We start from the raw sequence: 19,899 nt of genomic DNA, 5'->3' as shown, positions 1-19,899 counted from the left end.
CGCAGCAAAACCACACACACACACACACGCACACACACACAGACACAGACACACACACACAGAACCCTTTCAGTTTCCAAACTCTTTTATCTTCCTGTGGCCACACTCTCTTTCCATCTCTCTCTCTCTCTCTCTCTCACACACACACACACACACAAACATATAAGCACGCACAGACACAGACACACACACACACACACACACACACACACACACACATACATGAAAAACAAAAAACAGTGGGAGGTGAGAGGGGAAAAAAAAGGGAGGGGATTTTTTTCCATCTGCGGACAATGAAGAGATCATCCATGCTTATCCTCTAATCACCTCTTTTCGCTTTCCCCCTCCCTGGGCCTGGTCTGTTATCTCTCCCATCAACACCCTCCATCCATCCTTCCATCCATCCACTGTCTCTGGGTCGCCACGGCAGCGGGAGACCGCGAGGGAGAGTGGCTTTAGGTGTCTAAGTACTCTCTTAAGTATAGGTTTGAATGGCAATGAGGATTCATCCATTTTTGATGTCTTGATCACAAGTGAACTAATTTGGCCTACCAGACACTTTCGCTCCACAGAGACACCTTGTGGCGCGTCGAGGTAACAACAAGCCCGACACAAAGCCTTTGATCATTCCAGTCTATTTCTCTTATGTACAAAATACCTTACAACATAGAAACAAGACATTATTTACAATGGCATCATACATGCGCGTATGAACATTTCAAAAGGGTATATAAATTAAAGTTTAGATAAATACAGAGGCTGCAAGGACACTCGTTAAGGCGTTTGTGTTTTTTTTTTAAGAGTATGTAGGTCACAGTAGATTTTAGTTTCTAAAATACTGGTTTCCAGTCAAGTCCTTCTTCGTATACACAAGGAGTCCTCCCACTTGTGCTTTAAAGTGTCTGCATAGTGATATTTATGCCGTGGAGTAGGTGCCGTGAGTGTCCGTAGGTGTGCTGAAGAGGCACTGAGAGCTCGGGAGGGGGGAGTCATCGGGTGTGGGTGTACGTACGCACTTCGGGCGGAAGAGCGCGAACGTACCGTGGATAATCTGAAGGGGCGCGCGGTGACTTATGAGTGTAAAGACGTTTCGAGTTTGTGTGAGCTTCGTGCGAGCTTGCGTTCTCTTTCTCTGTGTGCACCTGCGTGCGTGCGTGTGTGTGTTTTAGTGTTTGTTTGTCATCTTTGATCTAATGGCGGTTGATTAATCTCGCTGTGTCCATCCACCATATATGTGCTTTGTGTGTGTGAAAATTGTTTTCATAGAAAATAGGTGGGAGTGGGTTTTTTTCTGGTTTAAACCTAAACAGGTGTGCCAATGGTCCCATTAGTGGCTACATAACAGTGTTTACAAGCTATATTTAGGTGGCTGTGTTGGAAATAATGGAGTCGGCACATAGTATGTCTATGTGTGTGTGTGTGTGTCTGTGTGTAGAGGTGTGTGTGAGACAATGTGTGAGTGTGTGTGTGTGTTCAAGTGCCACAGTTGTAAATGGGGTCTGTAGAAGAGCGGCTCTATGTATTCTGGTGCTGTGTGTGTGTGTGTGTGTGTGTGTGTGTGTGTGTGTGGAGCGGCTCTATGTGTTGCTGAGTGTCTGTGGGAGTGTGTGTGTGTGCGCGTGTGTGTGTGTGTGCGTGCGGAGCGGCTCTATGTGCTCTGGTGCTGAGTGTGTGTGGGAGTGTGTGCGGGGGAGTGCAGGTTGAGCAACGTCTCTGCGTGCTGCAGGTACTGAGCTGTTCGCTTCTTCACAGAGTCCCTGCGATGAGGGTCTGGGTCTCCTGAGAGAGAGAGAGGGGGGAGAGAGAGAGAGGGAGAGAGAGAGGGAGTGAGAGAGTGAGGGAGAGAGAGAGAGAGAGAGACACAGGGAGTGAGAGCCATGCAAATGAAGATGAAGTACAGCAGTAGCACAATAAGGAGACAGAAGGGGAACACATTTGAAGGAGGAGAAAAGGGCAAAGGCCATCCGAAGCACTTGGGCAGCAAGAGTGAAGGCAGGGAAGGACAGAGTGAAGTGAAGCATAGGGTGAGCTAATAAGAGACAGATTTATTTGTCTGGGGCATCAACACATTAACTACCGCCCCTGCCCCTGCCCCTGCCCCAGAGTAAATGCATAATGAGCTCATGTCTGTCCACCAGCACAGAGGCTCTTCAAGGAGGACCCTTGAGGGACCCTCCAAACTCGCTTCTATTCTACACCATCTGTTTGTTTTGTTTTTCTCTCTCTCTCTCTCTTTATCTTTCTCTCTCACCGTGTACACCTTTGATCAGAATATCGACCGCTGTTCTGTATTGCAGGATGGCCGCGCCGAAGTCCCCTGCCTTCTCCTTCTCCAGGGCAGCGTTCAGCTCATTGGCCGCCTGGGCCAGGTATCCCGCCTCCCCGGCCGACTCGCCGCTCTCATTGGCCACAGCTGTGGCGAGCAGCTCGGAGTTGTCAAACGAACCGTAAGGTTGGTCTGTGCAGGAGAAGAAACACTTTGTCAGAGAACCTAATAGCCTCGCGTCATTACATTGGCTGTGGTTCTTCTCTGCATAGCAGCATCGATATACATTACAAGGTTTTAAAAATGGCGTCCATGCCTCAGTCACCCATTCCCCCTTCCGGTAAGATCAAAGCTTGGGCATGATGATAAGTGCGGCAGTCAGCCAGGGAAAGAGACCTATCGGAGTGCACAATAACAGCACTCTCCAACTGACTATCCGTCCTCTCATGCCAACCCAAGCTGGCAGCATCACATGGATGTGTTCATGGTCATCTCAGATAACCTACCTGCCCCCTCTTCTGGCTGAAAGTTGAAACTGCATTAAGAGGTAGTGATGTGAGTTGCAGTTTACAGTTCAGATAATTCAACAGAGGTGGACATCCAGAAAGTTCCAGGAAGTAAAAATCCAGCCATATATTCTTTCTACGTGTGCATTTAAAACGGGTGATATCACTAATTATCTGATCTACCTGCCTGCTAATTAGGATGAGCTGGTTTACTAAATGGTTGGGTCAAATACTTGGCAGGACTTGTACTTTCTGAACCTGGGATGTCCGCCTCTGTAATTCAATAAACTGAGGGGATTAGAAATATTTGTTGGTTGGTTGGTATTGAAGTGTACTGTAATGTGAGAGACTGTGACCCTCATTTGGCCCAGAGCAACAATAGGAAATATGAGATGAGTCACACCTTCTTTGGCACATGGATCGAAGATAGCCAGGTCAGTGTCAGAGAGAGGGGGCGGGGCGTTGTCCACAGGCCCCTCCCCTGCCGTGTCAAAGAGCAAATCAAATTCCTCCTGAGATTCATCAGGCTTCTCTGTGGTGGAGGCCGGGGGTGCGGGAGAGGCATCTGGAGTGGACGACAGACACGGTCAGAATCATTCGATTTTCAAATGATATTATATGATCGTATGACCGTGTGCAAGTAAACAAGCCTAAATGAGTGCAACAACACCCTTAATAAGTCTTCTGCTATCTGAAAAGTATGATTCGTTCTTTCTGTGGGTACATTTTGTGGATAATGTCCCTACAAATGTGTCCCTTACATTTCGAGAGCACACAGGCTTAAAGGAATAGTTCGGAATTTTGGACATAGGACCTCATTTCCAACTTATTAGTCGGGGTGATATAGGTCGGTGGAGACCATTTTCAGTGAATTTCTGCCCTTCCTTAAATTGCAGTGTTCATCTGGTGCTAATCTGGCTAATCTGGTGCTGAGTTGCAAGGTTAGTTTGAATTATTTCTAAAATGATTCTATCAACACGGACATGTACATCGATAGTCTGACGTTTTAATTTACTTGTCTCGGGTGTGATGTGGAGTGAGTATGACTGTTTTGGATGTTGGATCGCTCCTGTCATCAAATTACGTTCTGGTAACTCTTACCAAACGTTAACGTTACTGAAACGTCAGACTCTGAAATCAGGTTGTTAGGTTACGAAATTAGCACTTGAGTCCCTTGTGATAAGTTCTTTTGATTGTTTTGGTTGGCTGTCAACAGTTCTGTTGTTTGGCTGTTCTTGAGTTACCTCTGGCAGATGGCGGTTCTTCTGTTCCGTTGTTCTCCGCTTCCTCCGTTGTTCCGGTGACTTCCGGCGACTCTGCGCGCGTTTCCGCCAGCTCCTTCGCCGGGGAGGCCGGGGACGAGCCGCTCTCCATCTCCCCGTAGGCCTCCACCCCGACCTCGGGCTCGTCCCCCTCCGAGCCGGCGTCCGAGTCCAGCTCCTGGGGCAGGAGGGGCGCCTCGTGGCCCTGCTCCTCCTCGGCCTGCAGCGTGGTGGACGAGCCCTTGGGCAGCGGGATGAGCGGGGGAGGGAGATCGGTGGAGGACACGGACGAGGGGTCCAGCGGCCGGGTCACCTCCCCACCCTGAGAGAGGGAGAGGGGGGGAGAGGGAGGGAGAGAGAGGGGGGGAGAGGGAGGGAGAGAGAGGGGGGAGAGGGAGAGAGAGGGAGGGAGGGGGAGGGGGAGGGGAAGGAGAGAGAGAGAGAGAGAGAAGAGGCGTTTTAAAGGAGATTTTATATCACATCATATATCGTATGCAGGTTTATCACATGGCACAGGATTTGAACATCGTTCGAAACGGCAACTAGAACAGTAGCAGTAGCAGTAGCAGTAACTAAGGGGGTATTCACACCTGCCTTGTTTAGTTCGATTAAAACGAACTCAAGTTCGTTTCTTGCTTGGTTCGGACCTTTTTGACTGGTGTGAATACAATCACTCGAACTCTAGTGCGGACCAAACAAGCGGACCGAGACCCAGCTGAGGAGGTGGTCTCGGAGCGGTTCCTATCGAACCCTGGTGCGGTTCGTTTATGGTGTGAAAGCAGACCGACCTCGATCCGACCCAGTTACAGAAATCTACCTTTTTTGGATTTGACGAGCTCCCGTAGTTTTTGCGCATTATGGGAAATGTAGGATAGCTCCGTGACGCACAACAGCTGTAAGCAGCAGTGGGCTAACGCTTTTTTGCCAACAATAATTTCATTTTGCATCTCCTACCCGTTCCGTCTTCCGTAGGGCTGCTTTTAGCATGTTGGACACACATGAGCTCTTCTCAGCTGTTTTGTTGCACGTCTTCGTCGTTGCCAAATTACGAGCATGATATTGTTAAACTTGCATCAAACGATCTTGACGCTCAAGCACTTCTGCAAAGCTGTAACTGTATAAACTATATTGCTAGGATAATAACGAGTACAGTACGCAAACAGAGTATTTACGTAGGCCAACTTTGACTTTGGCTTCCTATTCTTCACCCCACCTACACGTTTACCAGCCAATGGTTGAACGACCTTAGCACATGTGCTTTTGTTTATAAATTCTGGTCCGGTTGCAATTAATCACGGTGTGAAAGCGAACAGCACTAAAAAAGAAAAAAAGAAAAAAAAATTGGTCCGGACCAAATAAGTGAACTAACGGACCTTCTTGGTGTGAATACGCCCTAAAAGTAAATGGTGGGCTGCCTGGGATCCAGTATATCATACAAGTACAACTCATTTGTGCTTTGATGAACTCCACCTCATTGGTGTCCTCCTGGAGTCTGTAACGGCAAATTACTGACTATAACTGTAGCTGTGAGTGCATATACTAAAGGTGTATGTTTGTATGTGTAATTGGTGTAATTTCCTGGTTGTGTCACTGACAATGTATTGCAGTTTTGTAATGTAGTGCAGTGATGTTTTTGGTTGCCGCAGTGTGTTTGTTTTTATTGTTAAAAGAAAGTACTTGAGCTGAAAGGTGTTGCAGTGTATGTGTGTCTCAACATAGAGATCTCTGCATTCAAGCCTGTTCTACAGAGAGGGAGAGAGAGAGAGGCTGACCCTGAAAAAATCTTTGAGCTGAGGGCTATTGTACAGTGCTGGGATGTTGGTGGTGAAAAGCAGCATGGCTTCAGCAGCCTTCATCCTTTCCTGAATAACCGCTTCATCAAACCGCCCTGAGAGACCGAGAGGGAGAGGTAGAGGTAGAGAAAGAGAGGAGGTAAGGTTAGTCAGCTCAGTTCTATTCAAACATAAGATCCATGCATGCAGGTTATAATTGCTGTCTCAGGAATGGTGGTACACAGCAAATATGGAGATATTGTCCATCAAAGACATCTCTGGGGCCGGGTGAATGGATTTACAGTATGCAGCACAGAAGTTTGTCGAATGAGCGTTGTTTGCTTCCTGGACACGTCCAGATATGACTGATCATACTCAGCTGTGGGTCTAGCGATTATATCTCAGACTTTTCATCACCTCTCTCTCCATTGTCTTCCATTTCTGTCATAGCCACTTCTGAAGCACAGCGCTAAACATATTGAAACAGACTCTGTATTTTGTAGTGGGCTCCATAGTGCATGACATTCCCCCTGTGCCAACAAAATATAGTGTTTTTATAAACAGTACATAAAGGAACCACTGTTTTATCTTTCTTGTTATACTACGGAACAGTAATGGGCATTTGTCCTTCAGGTTGCTATGGAAACATGCTGCGGCTAACAGGACGGGACATAATACAGTCTCCCATGTGACCCATCAGCTGCATGTGTACACATTGTTTTGAAACCTCTGGAACAAACGGAAGCCATTAAGGAGGAGAAAAACTGAGGACTTCATGGTGGCCAATGATGGCCAACAGAGGTGGGTCTATCTACTATCCACACAACTTCAGAAAGTCATTTTGATAGAAATACTGAGGGACCTCCATGAAAAAAGATCCCTGGTGTCTCTCTAAAACAGGTGAGGTCTAGCATCCCTCTGGACTTCATTACGTGTTTGAATCTGACATTGAAGCCAACAGGTTTTCCACTGGAACGACACATACTTTTCATTTCAACATTCTACACATACGTTACAGCTCTCCGAGGCATCTGGTGGGACGTACCAAAAAGCTGTGCGCGGGGGAAGGGGGGGAACTCCTCTTGCCGTCGGAAGAGGTTCCTGTGGGTGTAGGCGAGTTCCCCATGCAGCTTTTTCAGTTCTGAGTACCTACGCCATACCACCACCTGCCAATCAACACACCGGCACACCAATACTCCTCAATATATCATCAACATCAGAGTCATATGTGTATTACACATAGTATATATACATGTACAGTATATTCAGACGAACAAGTTATTAAAGATTAGAGGTATCTTTATATTTTGGAATCATATTTTATGGAAACTTTCAGAAAAGCAGGTGTCTTTGTTTTTTTAATATATATATTTCTGGAACAAACTGCCATATCGGTGCCTTTCACACACTTTTCAAAATCATACAATATCAACATCAGATATAATTTTTTGTTGTTTCCAACTATTCAAAACATCTCTCTCTGGTCAACATAAACTGAATGCTACAGTAAGTGTAGACTTATTCAGGTTGCCCAACTGGTAAAACGTGTTGACAACAGTTTTGCATTTCTTTCTGGAAACCATTTCATTAAATTGTGTACAGTAAACCCTTAACTCTACTATGTAGGCGGTGTTGTGCTGTGTACTCATTTGGTTAACAAAACACGTTTTGTAAATAATAATAATAATAATAATAATAATAATAATAATAAAACACGCTTTTTAACTCACCTCTTTCACATTTTCAGGTCTTCTCTTTGACACAAACTGTGAATAGAGATGGTGAAGAGTTAGAGTTCTGAGAAAGTTTGCTGCAGGGTAGCAGGGATGCAGACCCACCCCCCACTAAACAGCAGTGGGGGAAGTCAAGCTTCGGGGAGGCATCACGAGGTACAGCAGATCATGCCAGAGAACAATGCGTTATTAAGACCGACTTCAAATGTCAACCTAGGGCTATGTGTGAGGCTTAGTATTTACCATGTAAATGCGTGCAAAATGAAAGATAGGTAATGCAATTATGCAGGCAGAAAGAGACAGTGTTATTGTACTCGGGTTGAGTTCCAGGGTCATAAACCTGGGAACCTGCCTGAAAGGTTAAGTTATCCGACCATCAAAGGAAACATGACCTGATATGACTGTTTAGGAATGACAGCCCCTCACTCTTACACATGTCACGACAATACTTTATGCAACGGCAATAATGTCAAGACGTCAGTTAAGTGAAAGTTAATAGCTAAGCGCATCGGTTATGTTAGCAGTAGGTTGATAGCTAGGTAAACGTTAACGTTAATTGACTGGACTGACCCTTGCCATAACTTTGTATTCCGTATGTCCTTTCTCGTGGGTGCGTGTATCAGTCACGGAAAAGAAACGATGATATTCCTCCTTAACCTTTCTGGACATCTTTGATTATTAGGGATATGCGTTCAGCAACTACACACAGGCGTGCGTTTGTGGCTGACTGTCACTGGTCGTATGTTTGGGTTCTCGGTTACTTCCTGCTTGGAGAAACGCATGCGCAGCTCTTGTTAATCTACGCCCCTTTCAGAAGACAGCGAACCGCAGTGGCTGTGGGAGAAGTTGATCCAGTAGCAATGTGTTATTAGCTGTGGCAGAAGTTGTGCTTAATATGTTCAGTTTACATAGTTGAATAGGTAGCCTACCAAAGGGGTTTCGAAATTTGTTTCTGATCTTCCCTATCTTTATCAAGAAATTATTTTCCAGAAATGTAGGTTTAAGTGAGTGAGTGATGATGGTGATTTTGTTGTCATAAAGACAAGCAGTAAAATTGGAATTTCAGCACAGCAATTTTTAGGTTTGGTCTATCACAGAAACTGTTGAATTAAGACAGGAATAGCTGAAGAAACAAACAAAAAAAACATGTATCCAAACAATTAGAAATAGGTTTATGGCTATATTGAATTAAAATATAGAAACTTGATTGCACAAAAAAAAAACACCGAAAAAATACTACACCTCAGCCCTAATGTTAAAAGGGAATTGTTGGCTCCCTCGTCCTGTTGTATTCAGTAATGACCATAGAGGGCACCGCAGTCTCTAAAATGCAAATACTGTACACAAGGACCCCTTTATAGTAGGCCCGTGGGAAGAATAGTGAATTGGAGTGATGTGCTTTTCAGGAGGGGGTGGGTGGAGCTGTCCAAACACAAATGTTGCTCAAAAGAGGAGGAGGAGGGGGGGGGGGGGGGGGGCACACACAACTCATGAGCTCACTGTAGCATTCTCCTTTCTCAGTTGGTCATATACTACTCTGCTAACTCGACCCCTAATATGCTGTATTTATAAGATCATAGACTAGGTAATTTACAGGGCCTGCTGGGGGTGAGAGAGAGAGAGCGTATTTATTTAAAGCACTTTTGTGAGGATGTACATCAATTTAATTTTAAAAACAGAAAAGTCGCTCCACCAGCAGTGACCAGTATGAGGATAATCTCCTTGTCTAGCCACACAGTCTCTTAGCGGCTACATTTATGTATACAGTATGTGCTCCATGTTATTTGGGGTAAATATGTTGTGTTTGTGTTCATTTGGGTCAAGAGTAACTGTTCTACTGAAGTAATAACTTTGGAATTAAACATGTAGACCAAATCGCCCTCTTCCGGGCCCTTTTATGCTAAAATAGCAGCCTGGGGGTGGTGTGTCTCCCATGGAGGAACTCTAATTGTAATCCCCATGGCCCTGCTGCCCCTCAGACTGTTTGAAATTCTCCTCACTAAAGTCGCCACAGGGGCCAACATTCTGTGCTCTGTCACGCGAGAAAACACTCCGACATTGTTTCTGTCCTGAGAGAGAGTAGAACAGGGAGTGTGTGTGTGTGTGTGTGTGTGTGTGTGTGTGTGTGTGTGTGTGTGTGTGTGTGTGTGTGTGTGTGTGTGTGTGTGTGTGTGTGTGTGTGTGTGAGAGAGAGTGACAGAGAGAGAGAGAGAGGGAGAGATACAGAGAGAGAGAGAGAAGAGTAGCAACTGCTCCACTGCCTAGATCCAACTTAAAATGAGGGATGAATATTGAAAGGGGCAGAGCCAGGACAGGAACACACTACTAAAGAGTGGACATGACATGAGGCAACAAAGGGAGAGGTGGACGCTGTGAAGAGAACAGTGCCGTTTCCAACTGTAATGCTGGAGGTGGAGGTGCAATGGTCAGTTAGACAGGCAAAGTCATAAGATAAGGACAGGGGAGTGACAGTAAGTCAGATACTGTATATTACACAATCTCATAGTCAATGAGTGAGCTTTAAGGGGCCTGTTGAACAGGTTTAACAAGTGACTGTTGTTATCAGATGAACACTTCCCTTGAACCTTTTGGAGAAAACTACACAGAAACCGGTGAGGAGCTACTGTAGCTCAGGAGTTACCTACAATATTCATGGGTTTCATCAGGTGCCTTTCTACAAGTGTATTAATCAAGCACCATGCAGGCTGCATTCATAATCTAGGTGCTTGGTTTTGTACACCTTTGGAAAGAGGCTTGATGAAACCCATGAATTGGAGACACCTGCTGAACAAAATGAACGGATTTCAACTCGTATTTAATATTCAGATTATAACATGTAAGGCAGCACCAACGTTAGCGTGATATCTGTAAATTGTGTGTATCATGGTCAATGCATGAGGCTGAGTCCCATTTAGGTTTACAAAAGTGACTGAACCTTTTAAGGAGCTTCTCAGAAACAGGCGGGAAGCTGTTTAGCTCGCAAGCTACCTGTTGGAGACCTAAAAAAATTCTTGAATTGGTTGGAATTACTTATGACTCAGTTCGAACCACTTTTGTTTTCCATTAACAGAACCAGGCCGTTTTCAAGAGACAATAATGTAGTGGATTATATATGTTATGAACTGCACCTTGAAAAAATTAATCATGTTTTTACATCATTAGACCCAAAATAGTAACAGTGACATCAAAGGTCGGCAACATGAAAGCTCCATAGCAAATAAAGGACGGAAACTCTCTCACAGAGACACATTTCAAACCCCCCACTTTGCTAAAATGTTGTTGTTTCAGTGATTTTTTTTTTTTACATGTGGTGGTCTTTGAAAATGAGTTCACAGAGGCGGATCATCCCCCACCACCCCTTAAGCGTGCTCTGCTCTCCACGTAAACCCAGCACCCCCCTGCTGCACTGTGGGGATGAAGAATAGATTGGATGGACTACTTCGGCTCAGAGACTTTTCCCTCCCTAAGCTGGATGGTTACTGTTGCTGCTCACTTGGGCCGAATGGGGAAGTCGGTTAGAGGTCGTGTGTGTGTGTGTGTGTGTGTGAGAGAGAGAGAGAGAGAGAGAGAGAGAGAGAGAGAGAGAGAGAGAGAGAGAGAGAGAGAGAGAGAGAGAGAGAGTGTGTGTGTGTGTGTGAGAATGTGAGCGTGAAGGAGAGTCAGACAGATCGAGAAACAGGGAGAAAGGTTGTTTAAATTGAGGTGCTTCCTTAAAATATAAACTAGATTTAAACAGACCCAAAATGCACAACACTGCTTATAGCATGCAAACTATGACAAACTATATACAGTATAGAGTGAGAGACTACATCTGGCCATTTCGGGGGCTAAAGCTGTTGTGTTTGAGGACCATCCATAATCAATTACTGTAAGCTTAAGAGTGTAATAGCTGTCTGTGTGTGAGGCAGTGCTTCACGAGCCTATCAATGCTGTACATGGAGGAAGCCGAAACATATTGTTGGGTGTTGGCCATTACATGTGAAGATGCTGATATCTATATCCCAGAAGCTTCTGTGGTGCTCTTTCTCTCTTTGTTTCTCTCTCTCTCTCCAGCTTCAGTGAGTGTGTGTGTGCGTGTGTGTGTGTATGCGTGTGGGTGCGTGTGCGTGTGTGTGTGTGTGTGTGTGTGTGTGCGTATGCATGTGTGTGTGTGTGTGTGTGTGTGTGTGTGTGTGTGTGTGTGTGTGTGTGAGTATGTGAGGGAGATATTCTTCAGATAGATACCCTCCACCCTGCTCAAGCTGATAGTATAAACAGTGTGCAGGTGCTGTTTTATGGACACAGCTGGAGTACCAAGAGGCTCATGGATGTTGTAGCAGGATGTTGTTTCAGACCAGTGTCTTAACAGACATGCAGGAAACAACTGAAAAGGAAAATCAACTGTATGTTGCTATATTTTGTTGAGTAAGTCTCCTTCATGATTAACTACATTTGTTGCCAGTGCTGCTGCTGGCCATTTGGGTGCCCTAACTGAACTGCTTTGTGGTGACCCCCCCCCCCCCCCTGTTTAACTCATATGGTGCACTGTTACTTTAAGGGCATTAAGTCCACATAATGACCTTTTAGACTATACTACTATGAAAAGAAAGATTGCAGGCTCTGGATATTCCAGGTTAAGTCAGGGTGTCACTAAAAATGTCTCTCTCCTGTCTCCTTTGTTGTTTTTAAAGCCACATGTCTAAATAACCAATAACTGATATCATTTGACAATGTTTGGGCCGTGCTTAGATGATATCCTTCCCAACATCAAATATCCATCCTATTTAACAGTAATATGACATGATTTTCAGTGCAGGTTAGGTGCATCTCGACTGAATTTCAGCATAACATTTCCAGTTCAGAAAAGCACCAGTATTGGCCCTATTGCATCTTTAACCATAAGCTTTCTCATTGGTTTTGACATGTCAGAGTGTCATAGAAATGTATAAATGAAATTATCATTGCAAACATTATGTTCTAGGGCATGGGTGACCACAAGAAAACCACAAGCAGTTAGATAGAGAAGAACACGCACTCGCTGAGCAGAAAATAATACATGAAACCATTGAATAAGAAACCCACTGGCAGGAAATCAACAGGGTGTATGACCTGTATTGAGTAAAGATGCTGGCAAATATATTAAGGAACTTGCTATACGCGCTTGAGTGGAAAGAGACTGTGGCTGAGCCGGGGAACTTCTACCACGGACAGTAACGCTCTCTCCTCTGAGCAGGCAACTGAAAAGTTGTTGAACGTCTTGTGAGATTTTTCCAGTTCTCTACCCCACCATCTTGTGTGCACTCAAGATGCGTTCCTAATTAAATGGAGTAACATCATGTATATCTGCTGCATAGTGGAGATTGAGAAGATCCATATCACCATGTATGTTGTTGTTGTATTTTGACCTTGTACACATTCGGAAGAATGAAAAGCAGTTTGAAGTAAGCTATATGTCGGTGCCCTGACGCCCCTTGGTGCCCTATACGCACAATGCGTAATGCGCGTGGTGGTAGTGGCGGTACTGTTTGTTGCAATCTGAACTCAACAGCAAAATCTATGATGATTGTTTAACCAAATGGTAACTCAGGATATCGTTTTGGAAATCTGGCACAGAGCACTGCAGGCTTATTCGAAACCGGCTGCCAGGTTTTTCTGGTAGTCCATGACCTTGTCCAATTTTCTTTCTTTTCTTTCTTTTCATGGTTGGTTGACTTCATTTATAATGATTTAATCTTGTATTAATGGAAGAGATCATGTCGTTCCACTATAGCCTGAAGAAGCCCGAATATACTGTACCCACCCACAAAATTTGAATTTGGGAAAATGCATATGGCAATTACATGAGTCTGTTGTAGGCCTCCCTAAGCCCTACAGTATAGCATTCTGGATGATACAAAACGACAGTACTTGTGTGAAAGGTTATGTTCTGTTGATAAGGTTATCTCATAAAAAGATGGAGCTGATTCAGGATATGAAGTTCTTGAACTTTGGCACTTTTTGAACTTTTATAGCACTTTATGACTGGTTACATAAAATGTGTATGTAGTTGCGTTTGCTTGCATCACAGAAATAATCAGAAAAGCTTTTCACCACTCCTAAACTGTGCGTAATTCGATAGACTGTGGCACATACCCTTTCAACACGGACTTGATATTTTTCTCACTTCAGTATCAGTTTGAAACATGTTCGTTTCTAGCCTTTTGCTTGTTTGAGACATTCCTGAACTCTGCATGAGAACTGACGGGGGTGGAGGGACCCGTTGAGAAGCTTATAGCCTACTGCAACCGTCTATCAATGTGTGAGCTTATCTGCCGAACGCAGTTTTAGAAAATTATTATTTTAAAAAAATCTACAACACATTGTGCGTGTACAGTTCTCCAGCCTAATCAGAAGTGACCAGAGTGCAAAGTGTTAGTTATCATGATAGTCTATACAATAGTGTAGCAGTAGGCGGAGCGTTGGTGAATGTGCGTTGGAAGTTTATAAATTGGACAGTTGTTTCACCTTGTGGTCGCAACAGAGGACTAACGTCCAGGGAGCGCACGGTCGCCACGGGAAACTATCTTCAGACTGTCCCATTTTAAAAAGGTGAGTAGTACATGTGCATTGTCGTTTTCCCCTGGTTTGGATTATTTATTATAGCGGTCGATACTTTCTTTACATCAATAAAACTGTAGGGATTAGTGGGGTGGTTAATGAGAGAAGCCTAGAATGATACAAAGTGATGAGCAAATGCAGGCTACTTAACGCTATCTCTTAAGTCGCTATAGGTACATTGGTTTTGATGACAATTAAGAGGGATAAAATATATGACTAATTTGCAATATCCGAAAATTAAATCATCTTTCATTATTTAGACTTTCTTTTGCTATGAGTAAAGACGTCGAGATGAAGGAAGTTGAGCTCAACGAGTTGGACGAGAAGCAGCCAATGACCGGAGATGGTTCGGCCGAGAAAAACGGCTCCGTGAAGGTGAAGGTCCCAGAGGACTCGGAGGTGAAATTCACCGGCCTGTCGAAAGAGGAACTTATGCGAGTTGCAGGCACCGCAGGGTGAGTCAAAGCAGCCAAAATTAAAGTGGAATTGAAATGTACTTCACAGAGTATAGGTCTATATTTTTTATTCTAAAAACGCAACAAAACCCTGGAAAAAAAAATTCTCCCCGAAATAGATGGGTCCGGACTCGATGGCTCTTGCTGGTTTTGTTCTGGCTCGGCTGGGTGGGCATGTTGGCTGGCGCTATCGTGATCATTATCCAGGCCCCACGCTGCAAGCCGCTGCCCGAGATGAACTGGTGGAATGAGGGACCTTTGTACCAGATCAGAGACGTAGAGGCCTTCGCTGGCGACAAGGGCCTGGCAGGTTGGTGCCTCTCCATCATAGTCTGAGTTTCCCAAGATTCACTGGATGTTCAAACATAGCCTATTCTAATGGAAAAATGAAAAAAAATCCCTGTAAACTGATGCAAATATTAAGATATACATTTCTACAAGGGAAGAGTGAAAGAAGATGATGTTTCATTTTGTGAGAGATAGGCAACACATGCCTTCCAGACTTCTACAGACTCTTTAAGAGGTCATGTCCATCGTGACAGGTTTTGAAATTAGAACCAGACTTGAGTCATAGCTAGCATTTCCCTTGTCAGATTTGACCGCTTTGAAGGGCCAGTGATAGGCCTACTCCCTCACTGCAGAAGGGAAGAGCACAGAGCTTGGCTAAGCATGTCTCTGTGAGTGCCAGCCAGTCATATTGGGCTTCAAGCCTGTCTTGTGACTACCTCCTGCTCCACATACCACGTGGACAGCTGACCACTGGTGCTCATCTCCTCCCTTATACCAGCACCACACCACAGTCTCTCTGTGTGTGTGTGTGTGTGTGTGTGTGTGTGTGTGTGTGTGTGTGTGTAGGGGGTGTTAGTCATTGGTTTGCGGCTGATTGGAAGGTGGAACTAAATGCTGCAAATGCCATTTTGTGACTGGATAGTGATTTGTCCTTGGGAACAGTGCCATTAACCTGGTTTAATGATTGAAAATAATTGGCTTATGTGTTGTTCACTATCCCCCCCCCCCCCTATCTCTCTCCCTCCCTCTCTCTCATTCTCTCTCTCTCTCACTCTCCCTCTCTCCTTTGCCCTCTTTTTCTCTCCTCCCTCACACACTCATCTCTACCCTTTCTTCTCATTTTTCTCTTCTCTTTTTCCCTCCCACTTCCTTTTTCTCAGGAGTGGAGGAGAAGTTGGATCAGCTGAATCAGCTGAAGGTGAAGGGCCTGATCCTCGGCCCTCTCCACACTGTTCAGGTCAACGAGGCGCCTACGCTGAACCTGAAGAGCATTGACCCCAGCTTCGGATCAGTGGAGGATTTGGACAGTTTGATGGAGCGCGCTCACAAGAAGGGTGAGCCCTCCGTCTCGGAGATGAAGTCCATGAACTGCACCAGCAGTTGTCATTCTGCACACAGTAATCATGAGAATGAGCATAATGAGAACATACACACACACACACACACACACACACACACACACACACACACACACACACACACACACACACTGACACATGTACAAAGTTATATGACATAAGTTTGGGAGATACTGCTCAGTAATCATGAGTATGAGAATAATGAGAACACACACACACACACACACACACACACACACACTGACATGTCATATGACATAGGTTTGGGAGATACTGTTTGCTCCACAGAAAATGGATACTCAAATATCAGGACAATGATCTTGAATATGAAATGTACTGCATATAACAACACCCTTCAGTCAGTGGAACATAGCTTGTGTTCACTCTAGTCTGTGGGCAGTAACCTGAGATTAGAATGGTGCTTCTGCCCATCAATATTGCCTGTTTTTTAAATGGAAATATAAACCCATGTTTAAAACACATTGACTAACACTGATGTGATGCCATATCATTTCATTTTCATCGTTCTTTTCTTATCATTTATCCTATCTTTGTGTCTTTATCATTCATTTCAAAGTTATTTATGTTGTTGCATTTCTTTTGGTCCAGGTATGTCCATTGTTTTGGACCTGACACCCAACTATGAAAGTGACGTCAATCAATGGTTCGGAGGATTCAGCAACATGGCCCAAAGTCTCAAGGTCAGTTATAGATATAAAGATAGTGAAACCAGAGGACAAGATGCTAGTCCAAGGTCAAGGTTAAGACGAGTGTCGAGCTGTAGCGTCACCTCATCGTCTGACCACTGTGTGTTTGTGTTGCTAGGAGGCCATGGAGTTCTGGGCGGCCAAAGGGCTGGACGGCGTCCTGCTGTACTCGCTGGATGCGGTGTTCCCTGCCAGCCCTGACCAGTGGGCTCCACTGTTGGCCACTCTGGAGGTGGAGGAGGTGGAAGGGGCCAAGAAAAGGTAGCATTCTCGTCTCTGTGTGACGGGCCTTCTCTGGACTTGCATGAAAGAACCACACGTTGACCTTCAGCCTTTTTGACAAGAAATGTTCTATTATCATAAATGACAGTCAAATATCCAGGGTTTTTTTTGTTTGTTTGTTTGTCTTTGACAGGCACCCTTCTTGCCTTTAGTGAAAAAAAGTTGCTAATGGAGATGTGTATTAGATAAAAATGGAAATGAACAGTTAACAGCGACCTCTGCTGGTCACAAAGTAGTAGTGCTACTTGTGACCAAATATTCAGATTTCAGAATCAGTAATGTAATGTAAGTGTGTTTTTCATAGAAAACAGTGTTAAAATCTTTTTGTCTTTCTTTCTCTTGCTGTTTTTCCTATCTCCTGTCTATTTCTTTCCTATCTGGTCACCCTGTTAGAGCTCTCATCGGCGTGGCCGACGGACTCACCATATCCGACGCGGCGCAGTTGCTCAACAGCACGGGCATGAACCTGCTGCTGCCCGAGCTGCAACCGGCGGCCAGCGGTCAGTCCTGGGCCAACGTCATCCAGCAGCTCTACTCCAGCCACCTGCAGACCAGCCAGGGCTGGTGCCTGAGCCGCCCCAACGTGGGCCACCTGGCCTCGCAGGTGACGCCCAAGCTGCTGCGCCTCTACCAGCTCCTGCTGTTCACGCTGCCCGGCACGCCCGTCTTCAACTACGGCGACGAGATCGGACTCGAGGACCAGGTGAGGGGGGGGGGGAAGACGGAGGGGAGACGAGTGTGTGACTCTTAAAAAAACGAACGTGTTGGAAACGACACAAACTGTGTTGTGGCTATGTGGACAATGGAGGTGTTGTTAAAAATGACACATTTGTTTTAAGAGTGCGTGAGTGAGTGTGTATGTGTGTGTGCGTGTGTGTGTGTGTGGGGCAGAGGGGAAATAAAGAGAGAGAAAGAGAGAGAGGGGGGAATGAGGAGGGGGAAGGTGGAGAGGTACGCCTGTCTTCGACAGTCAGGATTAGAGACCCCGAGGACCAGATTAGGAGTTTGAGGTGGGAGAGTGGGGGGGGGATTGAACAGAGTAAAAGGAACGGGGCGGGGAGGGGGTTGGGCTTGAGCAGAGGTGCATCTGTGTTCAACTACAATAAGGCCAGATGAACGGAGGGGAGGGGAGAAGAGAGGTGGAGGCATGAAAATGATATCAAGGAGTGTGGAGAGGCCCATCTGTGTTCAACTAGAGATGAGCTTGGCCCTGAGGACTAGGTGAGGAAGAGGTGGATGAACAGAGAGGTGGGGGGGGGGTGAGAGGGGCATCACACATCATGTTCCTGTTCAACTACAGTGACACGGTTGACCTTGAGGAGGCAACTACAGTGACACGGTTGACCTTGAGGGGGTGACGTGAGAAGAGGGGATGAAAAGAAAACAGACAGAGAGGGGATGGTTGTTACAGGCAGGCGGAGAGATGAGGTGAGCGAAACTGAGTGATGTATGATGTGGGAGAGAAGCGAGGTAAGGGTGGAGGGGCAGGTGTGGGGAGGGGGGGGGGCTGAGGGGGTCTCGGGGGGGTGGGGGGTGGGGTGTGAGATGAACGGTGAGAAATTATGCTGTGGGCGAAAACGAAAACATGAAGTCGAGAGGTTTATGAGTGACGCGAAAGTGTGTGCTCTGTTGCAGCCTTTGTCTTCAATTTATAACAGAAGGCTTTTACATTAAATCACTATCTTCTCTGTACATTTTTGTCATGGTGTGATGTTCTTTCCCTAGGATACTAATATTACTCCTGCTATGGTGTGGGACTACGAGGGGCCTGAAGATGAGAAAAATACTACAGCAAAGGTGCTTTAAGTGTACTTGTCGCCTTAGTAACCAGAAACTGTCACTGTCACTCACATTTTGAAATACTGTAATATTAGTAATGGTTACATTTGTCACTATTACCACATTTCTAACTCCATATTTACACTCTCTCTTTTCTGTCTCTCTCTCTCTCACTCTCTCTGTGTATCTCTCTCTCTTCTGCTTTCTCTCTTTGTCTGTTTACGGCCTGATATTGAAAACCACTTCTCTCTGTAACTGTCCCACTTACTTTCTTTCATTCTCTCTTTCTTTCACGCTCTCTCTCTCTCTTTCTCTCTCTCTCTCTCGCCCGTAGGAGCTGAGAGAAGAGCTGAAGTCTCGGCGGGACTGGTTCCGCTCGCTGAGCGACCTGCGCGGCAAGGAGCGCTCGCTGGCGCACGGCGACTACGTGGCGCTCCACAACGCCACCGCCTCGCTGGCGTACGTGCGCGTCTGGGACCAGAGCGAGCGCTTCCTGACCGCCGTCAACTGGGGCTCGGCCGACGCCAAGCTCCGCCTCGCCCACCCGGAGCTGCCCGCGCAGGCCTCCGTCCGGTACAGCACCGACACGGAACGCCACGCGCAGGGCAGCTCGGTGGACCTGGACGTCCTGGAGCTCGGGCCCGGGCAGGCTCTGCTGCTGTCCTACCCCTTCTCGGCGTAGAGTCCAGGAGACGAGCGCAACACATAGACACACACACACACACACACACACACACGTAGATGCAGCCTAGAAATGTGTGAGACACACAGGCAGGCACACAGGGACGGTAGACTCTGGAAAAAAAGCTAAAGGTTATCTGCAAACAGACACATACAAGAGTGAGCATCTACTGAACAATTGCCATATCCACACTAGGCCTGTTCAAGCTCAGAAATATTTCCTCAGAGGGTGAGAATTTGTTTGTGTTTGAGCATTTGTTTGAAAGTGTTATGAAAGGTAATTTTTAAAATTTCAGAACAGAGTTTTGAAACAAGAGTTTAATTTAACTGCCTTTAAAAAAGAGACAAAGTTACGATAGAGGGGGAAAGTGGTGCAATGTGAACGGCAGACTTTTTTTTTTTTTTTACCGCTCTGTACTTTCAACTTTGCCTTGATACAAAGTTAGCAGGAAAAGACCTATGTGTCATCAAGCTGAACCAGAGGAAATAAAAAACACCCTCACTGGCACAAAA

The 19,899-nt window shown here is 45.6% G+C and overlaps 2 protein-coding genes across 3 annotated transcripts; one reads left to right on the top strand and one right to left on the bottom strand.

Moving 5' to 3' along the window:
* Positions 1–619: 619 nt before the first annotated feature.
* Positions 620–8,261, bottom strand: snx15 (sorting nexin 15). Its single transcript, XM_062516323.1, has 8 exons — positions 8,110–8,261; positions 7,537–7,572; positions 6,852–6,972; positions 5,807–5,922; positions 4,017–4,356; positions 3,176–3,337; positions 2,252–2,458; positions 620–1,779 (listed from the first exon to the last, which is right to left on the bottom strand). The coding sequence occupies exons 1-8, from the start codon at positions 8,206–8,208 to the stop codon at positions 1,649–1,651; spliced, it is 1,212 nt and encodes a 403-aa protein (XP_062372307.1). The 5' UTR covers positions 8,209–8,261; the 3' UTR covers positions 620–1,648.
* A 5,737-nt stretch (positions 8,262–13,998) lies between these two features.
* Positions 13,999–19,899, top strand: LOC134059822 (amino acid transporter heavy chain SLC3A2-like). 2 transcript variants are annotated; one of them, XM_062516329.1, is made up of 9 exons: positions 13,999–14,106; positions 14,376–14,570; positions 14,690–14,880; positions 15,740–15,913; positions 16,547–16,638; positions 16,763–16,905; positions 17,320–17,629; positions 18,652–18,723; positions 19,040–19,899. In XM_062516329.1, the coding sequence occupies exons 2-9, from the start codon at positions 14,389–14,391 to the stop codon at positions 19,385–19,387; spliced, it is 1,512 nt and encodes a 503-aa protein (XP_062372313.1). In that variant the 5' UTR covers positions 13,999–14,106; positions 14,376–14,388; the 3' UTR covers positions 19,388–19,899. The 2 variants fall into 2 exon arrangements, with proteins under 2 accessions (XP_062372313.1, XP_062372314.1); XM_062516330.1 differs by having other exon boundaries at positions 14,014–14,106; positions 14,399–14,570.

This window comes from Sardina pilchardus, chromosome 16 (assembly GCF_963854185.1).
Source record: "Sardina pilchardus chromosome 16, fSarPil1.1, whole genome shotgun sequence".
In the NCBI taxonomy this organism is placed as follows: Eukaryota; Metazoa; Chordata; class Actinopteri; order Clupeiformes; family Clupeidae; genus Sardina; species Sardina pilchardus.
This window is presented reverse-complemented; position numbering and strand designations above follow the sequence as displayed.